Source organism: Thunnus albacares, chromosome 22 (genome assembly GCF_914725855.1).
Source record: "Thunnus albacares chromosome 22, fThuAlb1.1, whole genome shotgun sequence".
In the NCBI taxonomy this organism is placed as follows: Eukaryota; Metazoa; Chordata; class Actinopteri; order Scombriformes; family Scombridae; genus Thunnus; species Thunnus albacares.
This window is the reverse complement of record NC_058127.1, coordinates 8,326,261-8,343,898: the sequence shown is the minus strand read 5'-3', so window position 1 is coordinate 8,343,898 and position 17,638 is coordinate 8,326,261. Positions and strand designations below refer to the sequence as shown.

At 39.5% G+C, this 17,638-nt stretch overlaps 1 protein-coding gene across 4 annotated transcripts in view; it reads right to left on the bottom strand.

The window, feature by feature from the left end:
- The window catches only part of si:dkey-172j4.3 (diacylglycerol kinase eta), a 92,539-nt gene that overhangs the window by 10,805 nt on the left and 64,096 nt on the right, over positions 1 to 17,638 (bottom strand). The window contains exons 10-26 of one of the 4 annotated variants that reach the window (XM_044341274.1): positions 17,378 to 17,537; positions 16,873 to 16,981; positions 15,699 to 15,838; positions 13,088 to 13,175; positions 10,677 to 10,768; positions 8,602 to 8,667; positions 7,146 to 7,245; positions 6,642 to 6,683; positions 4,795 to 4,860; positions 3,309 to 3,480; positions 3,112 to 3,210; positions 2,830 to 2,914; positions 2,599 to 2,706; positions 1,086 to 1,182; positions 783 to 890; positions 562 to 675; positions 185 to 319 (exon numbers count right to left, since the gene is read on the bottom strand). In XM_044341274.1, coding sequence (XP_044197209.1) covers positions 185 to 319; positions 562 to 675; positions 783 to 890; positions 1,086 to 1,182; positions 2,599 to 2,706; positions 2,830 to 2,914; positions 3,112 to 3,210; positions 3,309 to 3,480; positions 4,795 to 4,860; positions 6,642 to 6,683; positions 7,146 to 7,245; positions 8,602 to 8,667; positions 10,677 to 10,768; positions 13,088 to 13,175; positions 15,699 to 15,838; positions 16,873 to 16,981; positions 17,378 to 17,537 — 1,781 coding nt within the window. The remainder of the gene's footprint in view (positions 1 to 184; positions 320 to 561; positions 676 to 782; positions 891 to 1,085; positions 1,183 to 2,598; positions 2,707 to 2,829; positions 2,915 to 3,111; positions 3,211 to 3,308; positions 3,481 to 4,794; positions 4,861 to 6,641; positions 6,684 to 7,145; positions 7,246 to 8,601; positions 8,668 to 10,676; positions 10,769 to 13,087; positions 13,176 to 15,698; positions 15,839 to 16,872; positions 16,982 to 17,377; positions 17,538 to 17,638) is intronic. The other 3 variants (XM_044341275.1, XM_044341276.1, XM_044341278.1) reach the window with 3 other exon arrangements.

Sequence of the window (17,638 nt, the reverse complement as noted above, 5' to 3'; positions counted from 1 at the left end):
TTTTTCGGATGCAATATTTATGAAAGGAAGAACATTTCGAGGCGAAACCGGTGGTTTTCATGCCCATATGCTCGAGAAAACCCAGTAACATCAACACATAACTACACCTTTCAAACTCCTGGAGTGAAAACTGATTTTTTTTTTTCTCCCCCCAAAGATGATTCATATTCAAGTCTCATCTCACCCTGTCTCTGGTGAGCATCTGTGCCCGGTTCTTGTGGACGATCTTGACGATGCCGGGCGGCTGGATCCAGGCTTCGCCGTCCACCTGGACAGGAACCCCTTCCTCCCCCAAGATGGTGATCTTCACCTGGCGGCACTGAGACGTGACCGAAACAGAAAACAGCAGCTGTCAGGAGATTTTTTTTCATGCTAAAGACACTAAGCTGCTCCTGATATCATGTAAAAAACCCTCAGACTGACAGTAAAAGCACCGTTTTGGGGAATTTTCGGAGTGTGAAAGTCCCCAACGTGTTATATCCTGTTGCAAAATTCACTCTCAAACTCCAATTACAGATGCAAGAAACCATTGAATTCAACCCTCCTTGGATGGTTTCTTACCTGTGCGATGCGGTGGTGCTGCAGGTTGATGACCCTGGACACCGCCATCTGCATGCTGCCGAACACCGCCACCACCTCCAACTTCTTATCGTCGAAAGACGGAGCGCCGAAGTTCTGAACGTGACGAGACGAACAGCATTAAAAGACGCTCTCGAATGCAGAAAACGTTATTCATGAGAAGCTTTTTATTTAAGGGCTCTATGTGTGAGAGATACACTCACATTATCCTCCTTGGTGCCTCCCCAGAAGTTGATACCGCCTGCATAGCTGGGGATGTTGAGCACAGCCAAGCCCTGGAGACTCGGCAGAGACATGGGAACTCCGTCACACTGGAGGAGAAGAAGAGAAGGGAAGAGAGGAGGAAGTTAAAAAGGGGAGAGAGAAAAAACACAGGATGTGAGAGGGAAAACAGCTGATAGCGTTTTTTGTTTCCCCAGAAAACAGAACAGAAGCGACATTCTGTTCCTCATTTTTCATCACTCTCACAAGTGTATATGTGTGTGTGTGTGAATGTTTTATCTGACCTCCAGCTGAACTCGCTGCTCCAGGTTTTTGTACGTCTTCTGGACCAGCTCTTTGGTCCCCAGCACTCCGTACCACATCATGTTTTTGGTGCGACTACTGCGGGGAAGGAGGAAGAGGAAGCCGATCAACGCTGTTCTCACATTTCGCGTTCGATTAAAAACTGCAGCCGGTGACATTTATGTGTTTGAGATTGTCTGATATTGTTTCTTTTTACAATCACCGCTCCGTCTGCGGAGTCTGTTGTCTTTTAAATGTTGTTTATTCTGTTGTTGTCAAACACCTTTATTCCCTACAGGCTGTAAGTCAGACAGGTCTGATAAACTCTCGGTTGCGGTTTGAGGTGTGTCGGGTTGCACAACGAATGCGTGTCGACTCGTAGCGCTGCTGCAGATCATGAGAGGTGTGTAATTAGCTCGTGTTTTAAATATGCAGCAAAACAAACAAACATGTTTTTGTTCCTCTTACGTTTTATTCATAAATCGGGAGCTCACGAAACGTTGCGTCAGCCGGCGCGTTATGTCACATCGTGGGAATTCGGTCCAAAAATTTCTGACGCTGTCGAAATATATCGCTGCATGTCGGTGGACGTTTGCGATCTGGAGCCGTCGTTTTTGATTGATGACCAAGGATTTTAACATGTTACGCTCTTTGTTTTTGAATCTATCAGTTGCTTTATTTATCCTATAAAGGATAATAAAGCACATGAACACGACATGTAAATATAAAAACATCAAATATGTACAAAAGAAAGCAGAGTCCATGAATTGAAACTAATTTCGAGGTGTCTTGAGTAAGTTCATGTGCTCGAGTCACAGACTTGAGGGGTTAAAAGAGCTTTTGCATCCGTTACTTTTCAGTACCGAGACTCTAAAAAAAGAGAAGCAGAAGGTAAGATCTGAAACTCGGCGTGTAGAGAGAGAGAACGGGATCTGTCACCCCTGAACAGACTCTGTTTTCTTTTCCATCTGTCGGTTAAACAGAACAGACTTTTTTTTTTTTTCTGTCTAGCAGCAGCGGCGGCGGTGAGATACGGCTGCAGACGTTTATCACCAGATTCAGATTGTTTTTCCCTGTTTGACGGTAACAGAAGACGACCAACAGATAAAAGAAAATGTAAAGACTGATTCAATAAAAGATTTGTGCTCTCTGATGTTCTCTGTTGCTACTGAAACCCTTTCGTGCATCGCCTTGAATCATCTGCACCCAGATGATTTTAACAATGAATTTCCGTTTGTAAGTCATATATATATATCTAAAAGAGATGTAACTGCAGCACTGAGATAAACATCCTCGCCTTTAATGAGGAAGTGGTGAGAAATGAAGGGAAAAGTCTGATTAGAAGTGTGATGACTGCTTAAATGCTGATTTTGGGCGGAGAAATATTAAACAGGCAATAAAAATGTTTTGCAGTAGCAGCATTACAATATGTTCTTGGCAAAGAAAGTTGTTGAGTTGTATTATTTAATAGGACGGCTCTGTTATTGGCTCGTGTGTGTGTGTGTGTGTTCGTACCTGCATTTTTTCGGGTGCTCGTCTCTCTTGTTATTAAACTCCAGGGAGATCTTGGCGTCCAGCCCGATGCCAAAATAGTTGTTCATTACACACTTCTCTGAACATTGTCTACAGATGACAGAACATGATGTAGGTTGTTTATTAAGGCGTGACATCAGTTCAACAGCCGTCGTTTAGCCGCGGCCGCTACGTGAAGGACACACACACACACACACACACACAAAGACTTACACAGAGTCCTCGTTGAAGGTGACGGTGTTGAGGCTTTCTGGTTTCTCCAGGACGATCGGGGAGGTCGGACTTAAACTTCCTTGACCTGGAAAGCGGCGTAAAAGTTGACAATGATCATCGAATAAAGTTTGATTCAGTGGTTCTTTGGATAAAATAAAGTCAAACCTTTTAAGACAAGATAAAGTAGTTTGATGTGGATTTTGCAAAATGTACACAAAGCGTTTTTCGAGTGTGTCCTTTCACTTCACGTCCATCCCGAGTTCAAACTAAACGGACACTTACGCGGCTCAGCATCCTTCAGCTCCTCGCTGTTTTCTCTTTTGATGGAGGACGACGACGACATCCTCTGGACCTGCGTGTGTCGGTTCTGCTCGTCCACCACTGAAAAGACGACGACGTCAGTGAACTGCACGCTCAGGAAAATGCAAAAAAAGCGGATACTAACAGAACGAGGAGAGGAAAAAAAAGGCTCCTCTTACCTTTCTCAGCCTGTTCGATGATCTGCCTCAGAGCTTTTTTCAGGCTGTTGGCTCTGAGCATCAGCTGCTCCTTGGACCGGTACGTTTTACCCTCCGAACCCGACTCACCGCCGCTTTCACTGGGGCTGGAGCTGCCGCCCTCCTGGCTCGGCACCGAACCCGCTGGCACCACCTGGAAACGACAGGAAAGGGGAAGAAGGGAGACATCATCTTACTGTTGTAATAAATCTGTCAAATAAAAGCTATAAAATATATATTCTAGTATATTCCTGTGAAATGACCTGATGTTACCCGACTTGAACTATATGAGCAGTGAAATCCTGAGGCATTAGTGCACCTATTATAGCACCAAAGCAGCAGTATTTAATGAGGAAATATCTCCTCAATCATACATTTTTACTGTCGCTGTGGAACCTTATAGCAGCGGGACACATCTCTCTTTTGTTAATAGGCAGCAGTTAATATTAATTTGCAGGCAGAATTATTATTTAAGGATGATATCTGTATTCATAAATTTAAAAAAAAAAAGAAACAAAGCTTGATTCAAAGCTAACATCTACAGCCGTTCCCCTTTTAGTCTTTTACTTGAGCAGGAGGCTGAAATCATAGTGACAGTTTGAGGGCTGTATTATTTCTTTTAGAGCACAAACATCAATCTGTGAATAAAAGACTCCACAGGGAGCAAACACAACAAGCTATGGCTGTTTTTTTTTATTTTTTTTATTTTTTTTTTAAGCTGCCATGAGGAAACTTAGATGTGTGCATTGTTTTTGCTTTTTTTTTTTTTTTCCCAGCATCATAAGGGGATTTAAAAACTCTCTCTTGTGTTGCGACCGAGTAGGAACACTTTATATCTTCTCTCTGAGCAACAACATCATTATCTCAAAAACACATTGTGTTTGTGCTTCTCTTCAACTTAAACTTTATTGTTATCGTCCCAAAGGAAATATAGCTTCAAGCTTTAAAAAAAAAAAAAAAAAAAACAGTAGATAAAGCCGAATATAGACGCTTTCCAAATATAGAGACGAATAAAGTGGAGTTAAAGACTAAAAAAAGAGGTTGACTGATAATGATAGTTGACATTTTGTGGCTTGTTAAGCGTCTTAAATTTCAAAAAAACAGCACTAAAACGGATTTTAGCGCCAGAGAAATCAAATTATCCATTAAAAAAAGTGCATAATTGTAATATAAGTCAGGACATAGAGGAGAGAGATAATCATATATTCATGCATTCTGGTGGAGTAATCAATCAAACTGTTGTTTAAGAGTAAAATTGAGGATATATGATTGATTTCATCTTGTTTTTATCATTTTATTGACTATTATCTCTTTAAAAAAAGCACGTTTTGTCTTAGAAATCAGCTTTTTGTCCCCTTTTTCCAGAACCTCATTTCGCAGCAAACTACTTCAGCTTGAAATAAAATATTTCTGCACTCTGATATCGTTATGATTATCACGTATCGCTTATAACTTGTAGCGTTATTACCTGAGCATCCGCTTCCTCACTTAAGGCCTTGACGAGGGAATCGAGCTTCTCGTTCAGCAGCGCGCACTGAGAGAGAGGAGAGAGAGACAGATAAGAGAGACGTTTTTTTATGGCTTTTATTCTTTATATTGCTCCCTCGCTCGCTTCAAAATCATTTGAGCGTAAACTGGATGACACAGTACACACATTGTTGGGCAGAACTTCTTAAATTCTCATTCATGTGGCTGCAGTAAACCCCCCCCCCCTCCGAAAAACAGCTCGGAATCAATACCTTATTCGGTTCACAGAGGTCTTTTATTTGATGACAAAGTTCCCACCGGGCATCAATAAAGCACCACATTATTTGGAAAAAAAAAAGACAGATAAGCGTGACAGAGCTCAGAGCGCTCTGACGGGAGGGTTTCGCTGTCTCCGTTGGAAATGTCTCACAAAAAAAAAAAGCCTGCAAACCACTTTTCCTCTCAGTAGGATTTTCTTTGCAGTTTAAAACTTTTACCTGCTGGTGACAGACAGAGCTAGTAATTCTTTTTAACCCCTTACCATCCAGTCTTTACCCCCCTTTTTTTTTACCTCCTTAAGTAGCTTTAAGGTTGGAAAAAATCTACTTTTTCCTGGCACAGTCAGACAGCATCACATATACAGTGTATCCAGCTCTGGAGTGGATATATTCTAGATGTCTTGTGTCTCATTTTATACATATTTTCCCAAAATTCAGCCTGATATATTTGGTATTTTTGGAAACTTTTGGATCCCTTCAAACTTAAAGTAAAGATCTGTGGTTTTGAACAACAGTTGGCTGCGCAGCATAAGTTTATGATGACTGACCAGCCGTCAAATATGTTAAGTTTAAGTGTTTGTACTCGACTTAGATCTTCTTCTCAGAGTCATAGCTTCCTTAAATGACAACTGGAATAAGCAAGATTTACTCTTACTAGTGATATCAGCATCTCTTTCGAAAAACAATGCACTTCTTACTTCAGCGCTAGCCGAGTGATCGTCATATTTATAAGACGTTTTCTTCAGTATCCAAATAATTCAGGATGCTTATCTGTATTTTCATGATTACAGTGCAAACAGGAGCTGCTAATAGCTAATACAGCATGAGTTTTTATGGTGCAGATTCACCAAAATGTAAAGAAATAAAGGTTGCAACTAACAATAATTTTCATTATTGATTGATCGTCTGGTCTGACGTCTTAATATATAATGTTTTGAATGACCAGTAGTCCATAACCCAAAGATATATGTTTACTATCATAGAAAACCAGAAAATAATCCCATTTGAGAAGCTGGAACTGGTGATTTTTTGCAAATAATGCATTATAAAAATAGTAAATTAACTAAATTTTCTTGTGAAAAAGAGGTAGTGGTGTGCTTGAGGACTGTCTTGATTATATAAAACTCAAGAGAAATGCAGGTGCTTTTGAAGATAAGGGTCGTCACATAGAAGGAAAACCAAACTTCAGGCACTCATGCATGGAGCAGGAATAAAAAAACTCTAGGATTAAGTTAAAAATCCTTTTTATTCAAGGTAAGAGCCTTGTGGAATAAAGGATTTTTAACCTAATCCTTGAGTTTTATATTCCTGCTCCACGCATGAGTGCCTGAAGTTCGTTTTTCCTTCTAATTAAACTTGCTGGTCGACCAATCGAAAGGCTAACAAATAGAGCTTAGCTAACTTCTGCTCACTGTCTCCATGGCAACATTATACGCCCGGGGGGAAGATATTAATTTCATAAGGAAATGGAAAAATAACAGGAGTGAAAAAAATCCATGAAAATAATCTTTTTTTTTTGTACTATCAACACATTTTTAGACAGAAATAAAGTCCCCATTGGAATACTGACACTCTCATTTATCCAGTCTAATATTTGCGGCTTGTTGAGAAGCTGTGGAAAGACAAGCAAAAATACAAATTTCCAAATATTAATTTGCATTAAACCTCCTTCATTTCCTTCATAAAAACTGCTCCAGAACATGCACAGTACTGATATGCAAACTGATGGCATCTCTCGAGTATTTAACGGTATTTTATTTTGAAAATAGCTGTGATATGTCATATATGTCAGTACATAACAGGAAGTAAAAGAGTGTTTTCAAAATAAAATGACAAACTTCAATGGATATGTTAAACTGGATTCTTATTAAGTGTCAAATACTGAGTAGATGGAAAATATGGACTGAATATATAAACTATAGAGAGGGAACGGTGACACTCAACCTTCAACACAACTATTTCTGTCTCATTCTCTCTATTATCTACACACACACACACACACCTACACTTGCCCACTAGTTAGTGTTATACAAGCTGTTACATAATACACACGATTGCACATAAGACCATTTACCTTCTTTGCCATGGCATCTGCCTCCTCCCTGTTCTCTGTGGCTCTCTCGTACGCCTTCCCCACCTCCGCCACAAAATCATTCACCGTCCCACACAGGAACCTGACGGGGAGTTGGAGAGCGTACAAAGAAAGAGAAAAGAGAGGAAGAGAGAGGGAGAGAGGGAAAAGGGGGGGGAGTGAGGATGAGGGTTAAGATGATAACTGTTGAAAATGAAACAAATTAGCGGGCTAACACGTTTTAGATTTGGTGAGTCACTGTGTTTGGAGATTACACACACACACACGCGCGCACACACGCTCTCGTTTCATCTCCGCCTACCTGCCTGTCAGCTCCGTCGCCTCCACACAGTCACTATTTACTCACATCTGTTACATTGCTGCTGTATGACTCAGCACTTGATGCTTTCTCCAAACTCACACGGCCCTCGTGCATTTTTATCAAACACAGGATCTAAGACGAATAATGCTCGTCTGCTAGCGGGAAAACACGCTCCTCGTTTGTGAAAGTCTCGTGTTCCCGCGCGGCGGCTCAGCGGGTGACGAGTGTTATTTTTCAAATTAGGGATCTGAGAGTGACAGATTTTTGATGGTAGATGACGGTATTTTTTTTTTAGCTAACTCGTGGTTGTTATATGAAAAGCAGAAGGTTGGGCTGGTCAGTCTTAAGGTGTTTGCAAAAGGCTGTGTGTAACGCAAATAACACTTCAACTGGAGGCGGGAGGAGACGACAGAAGTAGAAATGAATCAATCACGTGTCGGAGTTTGAGCAGTGTTTCAGGAGTTTAAGTGCACAGTGAAAAAAGCCATTTTGTTTTGGCTGCATTCTCACAATGTTTCCTCAAAAAACATGCAAATGATGATTGATTTTGATTTGAATCGAGTGTGAGCTTGATCCCCTCTATCGACAAGATATTCATTAACACATAGCATAAAAAGTCACCATAATTCATCAGCGGGATTGTTGTAATGGTGAAGAAATACTGAAATAACCAGCCGCCAAATTGCAATGGCTTTTCAAACATGACGTAAAGAGCAGGGCTGCAACTAACGATTAATCTGACAATTATTTCCTGGCTTAATTGATTGATCATTTCGTCTATTAAATGTCAGAAAAAAGACCCAGTGACCTCTTGAATCAGCTGTTTTTGTCTGATAAACAACTCAAAACCAAAAGTTTTATAATTCAAGAAAGACAAGCAGCAAATCCTCACATTTCGAGAAGCTTCGCCAATCAAATGTTTGACATTTTTTTGCTTGAAAAAAGCAAATTGGTCTGATTCTTTATCGATTCCCTTATTGATTCCTGATCGATTTTCTGAGTGGAATAAAGTAGCTTGATTGGGAAGCAGTACATGGTATTCCTGGAATTTAAGCCCGTGTTGCGTAGAAAGATGTTTCAGCTTCTTCATCGTGTTTCCACATGAAATCATCATATTACAGACGTTACATTTCGTACCATTTCATCCTCTCTGCAGTGTCTCCTTCTTGTTGCAAGTCTCCAGCAGTGTTTTGCAATGTGCAACTGTCAGAAAAACATGGCGGCATCGATATTAGGAATTGATAAGCTCGGAGGCACACGATTCAGTATTAAAGATGGATCAGACAATTTGATAACAGTTCTGAACTGGTTTAACAGTTTGTGTGTTGTTGTAAAATAAAGTATTATCTCTCTATGAGATGTTTCTGTCGGTGCTCTGCTGTACTTGTCAAGTTTATTTACTTCCCTTTATTGTCAAATGTGACTCTATAATGTCAGTTACAGGTCATAGTTCATGGTTAAGGGAACCATTAGAGTTTGACGGAGGTACTTTACTTAAAGTGCCTTTAATGTCTTTGCTGGCAAAACAAAAACACATTTATTACTCTTCTGCCACCAGCAGTTGATTTCATTTGAACATCCTGTTGCTAGTAGCAACCACTGCTGGTACAGCTCCATAGCTGCTGCTGATTAACTGACATTGTTACATCCACCATTTTGTCACTTTGTCTTATCTGTTTTGTCATTGTTGATTTGTAATTTGTTAATTTAGTCTTCTGTGATTAGTTTACTCCAAACCAGCATCCTTCTGATCTTTACGCTAATGCTAGCTGTTGTGTTGCTAATACAACATTTAAGTCAATGTAAGCTAATTAACTGTTGCATTAACAGTAACATAATGTATTTTAACCTTGTTTTACTGTGTTGTACTTTCTATATGGACTTCATCTGTTACTGAAGATACTTAAATAAAATTAAAACTAATTAAAACTAAAATAAGTTGCCCCTCATGCCAGGAAGAAACAGTTCAGGCTAATTTACGGTAGGTCGCTCAACACTTTTGATGAATGTCGCTCAACAGAAATGACGTATTTTCAACAGAAAAAAAGTGTCGCTCAACTCTTGATCTGGTTACCATGGAGACAACTGAAACCTTTTGCCGAAGCATAAATTGAAAACGTTGCGTGACTCTTTAATTTCTGTCGGGCAACACTTACCAAAATTGTCAAGCGAACCACCATAAATTAGCCTTTAGCTAACTGACTAAACTAGTCTGCGTTCATGAATCCAGTTTCCTTATTTCTGCATTAATTCTTTTCTAAAACACCTTTGCTCTGACCGTTGTTAACAGTATCTCATCTTTTACTGATCTTTAAAAATGTATCATTAAATTTGTTGTCCAATAGTGTTTTCACAGTTTCACAACTGCTTCTGAAGGCTAGCTGTTGTCTTTAACCTGTATTAGAAGTGTGTTTAGCTCACTGCTTAGCACAGAGTAAACATTACAGCGTAAATCTTGATGTTTGTGGCACAAAAATAAGGTTGGAACATTTTTAAGACCCTTTAGTGCACTTAAGTTGCTGACTGTGCTGGAAAACCACGACGGAAATTTACTGTTTCTTACTTGAGCTGATTTCTATTCATGCGTTGAGTGTTTCTCCTGTGTCTTAGCTAATCGAAACCTGTTAAAAATCTCACTGTGTGGTTTCAGAAATAGATGTTACAACAAAGTAAAGTCACATAACACCGGTGTTATGTTGCAATGAAAATGTACTTTGAGTCTCCAAGGTGTTTTTTTTTTTTTTTTAAATGTGCTGCAGGTCTCCACTACAACCAGCAGCAGTTAAAAAACACACAGATCAGTGGAGAAAAGTGCTCCGTAATGGCTGCTCGACTTTTCCCAAAGGAAGACTAATGTACTAATGCAACCAGGATGACCCCTAAATACTGATTCATCTGTCTCTTTCACTTACAGCCAGGCGGCGCTTACCGTCCCCTTCGTATGTGTGTGTGTATGTGTGTTTGTCCTTAGGGAAGAGACCAAAGCAAAAAAAAAATCAATACCTATTGACCAGACACTCAGTCCTTGTGTGCCTGTTTCTCTCATCATCTCTCTTCTCTTTTTTTTTCCCCCTCCCAGCATCCTCACATCTTGATTATCATCTTCCCTCCCATCTCATCCTTCACCTGCTTTCTCCTCCCTTCTTCTTATGTTTCTCTTCTTTACCCCTCCGTCCCCGTTTTTTTTTTTTTGAGGCATTTATGGCACTTACTTGGCGGAGGAAATGACATCACTGTGTTTGTCCGAGTCCAGGATCTTGGCAAGGTGGGAGGCCACGGAGTCTGCATACTGAGTGATGTGAACCTGAGATGGAGAGAGAGGAACTTCAGATTTATAAAAGAAAAGGAGAAGTTTGTTCCTCAGACTATTTGGTTAAAAAGACCCAGAGAAACCCTGCGTAAGAGCTGACCTGTATAAGCTGGATTTGACATTTTCTTGAAGAAAATAGCAGCGTTAAGGTGAGACGTCATGAAATTTACGTACGTGGTTTGATAATGTGATTTGGAACAAACCCAAACTCAGAACATATTGTTTAAACCTCCTGTCGACCATGCAACTTTTGTCCTCCCGGGTCGATTTTGACTCTGGAGGACAAAAGTCCACAGATGCTATAAATTTGAATAAAACACCCAAAGTTCAATGAAAGTAGTGATCATTACTTTAACTTGCAAAGTGAGTGGTGTGGAACCATCCGTGTGATTTTCAGGCAATTAGATGAAAGAAATCCATATTTCTGATATAAAAACTTTTGAAAACGGGTCAAATTTGACCCGAGGACAACAGGAAGGTTAATCAAAGAGTTTAGCACAAAAAAAAACAGCATAAAAGCTAATCTGCCCAAGAGGAAAAGGTGAGGAAACCATAACTTCTGTTGGTTTTGATGAAAAATACAACATTTTTTACACTATGACCCTTTAAAAACAAACATTGTCTACTTGCGACCCCTCTTCACATCCACCAAATTCTTCTCAAATTCTCAAAAGTCAGGAAAAATGCTTTATTCGGTGTAGTTAAGTATGTGTCGTCTTCTTTCCTTTCTTTATCCTTTAGGTCAGTGGTTCCCAACCTTTTTTATAAGACATACCCTCACAGCCCAGTCCGATGAACTCAAGTAAAAGTAATTAATTGCAAACTGGATGTTATTAAACTATTAATCATATAAAAGTGGACATAATAGTGGATGCTACAATATTTTCATACAACTGAACTGTTAATATTTGGTTCAGTCTGGTCAAATTTGCACAAAAGCTGAACGTTCCAACCATTTAACCATTAGTTTTAGCTAATTATTCATCTCCTCTGCTCACTAGCTAACTAGTTTTCACACACTCTTTATTGCAATAACACCTAAATTAAATGTTATAGCTGACTCTATATGTAGATGTATTTTTTTTTAAATCAAATCAAATCCTTTATTCAGTTTTTTCAGATTAGTTGAGCTGCTCTACAATCTATCTCTCCCGTGGTGCAGGGAATCAATTCCCCTGAAGATCCAGTCAATTCCTGCACACGCTTATCATCTCTGCATTGATTTATTAAACAGTGTCAACGTTTCGGTCAAACGTTGATGGAAATGAAAAATCAGAGGTGATAAGCGTGTGCTGGGAATTGACTGGTTGGGAATCACTGCTTTAAGTCATTTCGAGACCTCTCAGGTTTATTTTGTGACCCATTGGAGGAGTCCTAACCCTTAGGTTGGGAACCACTACTTTATATCTGATAAAGAAGTGACTGAATTTAGTAGAATTAAATGAAAAGAAGACTTTGAAATGATCAAATGGCTCTAATAACAGGGATATTTTCTAAGATTATCTAGAAATGTGTTGTCCTGCTATACAGCTTTTTGCAGATTTCTGTCCAGTTTATGTACAAAACACTTTATTTTACGTTGTCTAGAAACATATATGTGGTTCATTTGGTCATTTTTACTCTTCAGTCATGACTTTACAACCCACTTCAACTTAACAGCTTTGGGTAATGAGATCTTAAAACATCTATTATCCGAAAAACATCTGGAAGATCAAGAAACATCTATAAAAACAGAGGAAATATAAATCAACACACAACTTTCTATGAGCTCACTTACTGATAGCTTTGCACACTTATTGCCCACAAAAATATACTCTGCTTTTCGTTGTCTGGCAAGGCTCCAAAGGTATGATTTGTGTAGGTTTGGGTTGTTGTCATTGGCTGTCACCCAAAAAAATTCCCTTTTTGGTTGATTGGATCAGCCTTTAACTAACTGATAAATGTCTGATGAAAGTCCTAAAGAATTGGAGGGAGCGTTTTTGGCAATGCAGGTGCAGAACTGTGCTGTAATTTTAAAGCTGCGGCATGTCCTTTAAGGTTAAGGGATCGGTTTTAAGGTCTGGGAGTAACACAAGGCAGCTTTCAGCTAACATTCATAATATAGAGCTGCCTTCCGTCGATATCTACACCACTCCCTGTGGTTTAAGTCTGATTGCTTTGGCTTCCAGCTGCCAGGCTCAATTGATTCTCAGTGGATGTTTTCCAAAATGATTTCTTGGAGCTTGTGAGATCCTGCTTTGTGGGGGCTAATTTATGGATACCATCTGTCAGGGAAAGCGGACAGCTTCCTGAAAGCTCTGCAGAGTAATTTACCTGCAGAGGAGAATCAAGGCTGTCATCTTCCTTCACTATTGGTGTGTGTTTATTGATGGTGGGCACCTCGTATGTCATCACACTCCATCTAAAAAGACACACACAGACACACACTGAGGTTAAGCACCAGAAAATAAGCTTTATTATCGGCTAATCAGACCGAGATAGGAGGCAGGAGACGGCGAATTGAAACACCAAGCCTGCGTGTCCTTTTTCTATCTGCGATTGTACCGCTGATAAAAAAAGGAAAAAAATCAATAAAACTGTAGTTCAAGCTGAGGACAAAGAGGTTTAAACACCTGCAGAAACAAGTATAAGCTTCAATTTTGTTCCTTTTGATTACATTTTTAATATCCTATGAAAAACCTCACTTAAAAAAGGTGCATCTACTGCTACTTTACAATAAAACTTTGCAGGTAAGGTAACAAAATCTGCATACCAGCACCTCTAAAGCATCTTAATTAACACTTAACATCTTGTTTGTCAAGTTGTGGTTTTACGGGTTGGTTGTGTGCTGGACTATTTCTTGGCAGGAAGTGATTTCCTCATGCTAAGCTAAGCTAAGCTAAGCTAAACAGGTGCTGACTCCAGCTTCGTACTTACTATACAGACATGAGATGTGATCTAACTCAGGTAAAAAAGCGAGATTGGCTGCCTCTGATTTAATTTAATTTCAAGTCATTTATGAGAAACACAGCAAAGTAAAAAACAGCTGCAACAACAGATGTGGTATATGCAAAATTTTTTGCCTTTACTGCAAAAAAAAAGTCCTTTAAATGTCATTTAATTGTCAATTATTGGACACTAAAAGGACATCTACTCTGAATCTGCCTGTTTCACCTGTTTCCAATGTAAATCAAGTTGTTTCAAACATTTTCTATTTTCTTTTGGATACTTCTAATCTCTACTTCCAGTCCAGTTGTTGCCATTTTCTTCCCTTATTGGCATATTTTGTCTTGTTTTAAGTCTCTATTTGAGACTAAATGATTGAAGGTTTATCACTTCTCAGATCCATATAAACAAGGAAGTGCTGCAGAATGAGGGAAGCTGATGAAACTGCTGATAAGAAGTTGACTTTGTGCAAACGTCTGAATTGTTTTGAGACACGTACTGCAGTCAGGCATGTACAGCACATTCTTTCAGTTTTCATTCCAATAAGCGTCGGATGTCTGAAGACTCTTTTTCTTTATTCACTTCATTTCTTCTTGATAGAATGACATAAATAACAAAGCAGCTCAAACCCCAAGGCCGCTGAACAAAGAACGTGGGAAGTCTTAAAAGACTTAAATATATATATATATATATATATATATACACAGTGTACAGTACATGTGACATTGCAGGTGTCTTCACTCGGTTACTTCTTCTCCTTGTCATTTTATACCTGATTCTTTATGGACCAACAGTACCAAATTTGTAGATATGAAGTATAAGATGATGACTAAAAGATGGTAACTATCGATTATTTTCATTATCAATTAATCTGCCAGTTATTATCTCCATAAATCAAATGGTTGTCTATAAAATGTCAGAAAATCGTGAAAATACCTGTTATAATTTCCCAGAGTTAAAGGAAATGTCTTATTTTGTCCAAACAACAGTCCAAAAGCCAAAGATATTCAGTTATCTATCATGTATGACAAAGAAAAGCGTTAAATCATCACATTTGAGGAGCTAAAAGCAGTAAATGTTTATGGAATATTTTCTTAAAAATGACTAAAACGATTATTCAGTTATCAAAATACTTGCCGATTTATTGTCTGTCGATCGACTACTTGATTAATCGTCAAATTGTTTTAGCTCTGATGTAAATATTGAACTGTTTGAACAGCTGAAGTCAATGAACCAAACAACAGTAGACTGTAGATGTAAATTAGCCTTCTAAACTAGCTGTTACTCATTAATAGTTTTCGAACTCTGTCTCTGACAAATATAGTAATAAAAATTAAACAAAACACTAAAACTTGCTGGCATACATGTGTTTCTAATTGTGTGTGTAAATGAAGTTGTTTTACAGTACATTCACACCACTCTGATGGATCTGAAGAAGATCCGCCTGCAGCCGAATCTTTGGGAAACGTCGACCATCAGCGGCTAATTACTGTGTGCACAAATGCTGCTTGATTTTCCACCGTATCACTGCTAAGAGACAAGTTATTTTTACGGGTTGTTTATGCATCTTTCTCGTAGATGTAAGTAACATATAAACACCCTGTAGTGTTTTAGCTAATTAACTTTTTCTTGGTTGGACTATCGCTTGCTCCGGTCTGCTGCCTTTGATCAACATATAACACTAAGAAGGATCATATCTAGACATAGCAGTCGTTAATTTGCTCATTTGGGATTTCCCCCCTTCACAAGTTTATTTTAGGAAAGCGCCCTGTCAGCTTTCCCTGCACATCACAGGGCCAAAACAGTTAGACAGGCACTCATAAATACAGGCAATTTAGAGTCTGAGGAATATGAAAGCAAACCGAAGGCCCCTGAAGGAAAACAACACAAACACGGACATGCAAACTCACTGCTGGGACGTTGAACCTTGCTTTGAAGAAACCACATTGTTGCCCCGCCCCCTCCCCCGCCCCTTTCCTAACACCCTCACTAATCTTACCGGTCCAACATTTTGGTGGTGGCTCTCTCCAGCTTCTCCAGGATCTGCAGCAGCTGAGCGTCGTCGTCGCAGAGGCCTCCCCAGCCAAGAACGCGAGCCAGGTCGTTACCTGTGCCCAGCGGCAGCACGCCGAGCTGGCACTGCAGAGAGAGAGAGAGATAGAATCAGTCACTTCCAACGACACAAAACACGATAAAGAGAGTTTATATCAGTGTGTCGTATGTAAACAGACAAAAAAGCAGCACCAGACGGACTATTTGTGTATGTAAAATCAGATTTTTTGATGCATAAAGGGAAGTTATTGTGTTGGTTATGCACACTTTTTCTCCACATATGTGTCCAGAGGAAGAAAGTAACAGAAGCTTCTCACTTTTGTTAAAATCCTGCCGTTGATACATGTATACTGCGTGTGTGTGTGTGACAAAGAGCAAAGGATGAAGACTTGATTATAAAGCGTTTCTGCCCTCAAGCCAACGTCTAAAAAAAGCGTAGAAATATTAATAAAAGTCTGATAATAACGTAGTGACTCAGAGAGGCGTCACAGCGGTTAATCTACTCTAGTCTGACATGACCTGATATTATTCAAACTGATTTGACATAGCATTTATCCATCCAAATTGAATTAATTTAAAATTAAAAAAAACCATGTTATACAGCGAGGCGTTCATTTATTTTGATGAATTTTAATTAAATTAATTAATCGGTTCAGGTAAGCAGCGTATTATTGGTGATTCTGACCAGTTCCTTTCTCTGTGTCCTTTTTAGCTTTAATAGGTCAAAAACTCTCTAAATCTTTATTCATCAGAGCACTAAAAGCTGACAAAGAAGAAGAAGGTTTGCACACAGTGTGTACCGCAGAGCAGCCGGCTTATGAAAAGGTACAATAAGCCATAATAACTTTTCATGAACCTGATAAAGCCTTGAGCGAAATGTGACGGTCATGCTGTTGTTAACAAAAGATCCTTGATTATATATTTTTTGAATCCTTTATTGTCAAATAATTGGCAATTTCAGGTTTCAGGACAACGGACAGCAACAAGCTACAACCTCCGTGTGACCTCAGGTGGAAAATTATTTTTTTATAATTTATAACTTGTTACTTTCTCTTTTTACCTTACGCATCAGTATTACATCATCCTCCTCCTCTTCCTCCTCCCCGTGTCGTTGTTCTCACCTGTTTATGGAGGTTGAGTTTATCCAGCTCCGAGAGCACCCAGCCCACGCTGCCGTCTCCTCCGCACACCAGGATACGAAACGTCACAAATTTCTGGAAAAGGCGCAGGCTGCGGAGAGGAGAGGAGAGGAGAGGAGAGTGGGGAGGAGGAGGAGGAGGAGGAGGAGGAGGAGGAGGAGGAGAGTGTGGGAAGTGGCCAGAGGATGAGGAGAGAAAACACCAAATATGAAGAGATGTTACGGGAAGGCAGCATCGATACTTGTGTTAAAACATGTTGCTGCAAACTAGACGCTCCAACAAGTAAGAACACAGTCTGATATCAAGGAAATCTAAATGAAAGATAACTTAAGCAAACTTGGCACATTCACACTTTTTTCTATTTTGTTATATAACCCGACACAGTTAGATAATTTCATTATTTCAATCCACTCTCAACATTTAAAAAAATCACTGCTTGAGGGATCTCAAGTTTTTCCAAAGTACAATCCAGAAAAAGCTGGAGTACCCGAGCTCCGGTCCTCCGTTCATCAGGTCGAAGACTTGAGCTGGGTTGAGGAGCTGCTTGAACTTGCGGAGGAACTTGACCCCCTGGTTGTCTCCGCTTTTGGAGTTGACGAGGACCAGGAGAGGGCTGGAGCACGACGCGGAGGTGGCCTTCCAGAAGCCTGAAAGGAAAGTTTTTGTAAAATGAGTTTTGGAAAATAGATTCACAGTTTGTGTCTCAAAATTGTACATTTCTGATCTGATACTTCTCTTTGTGTAGCAT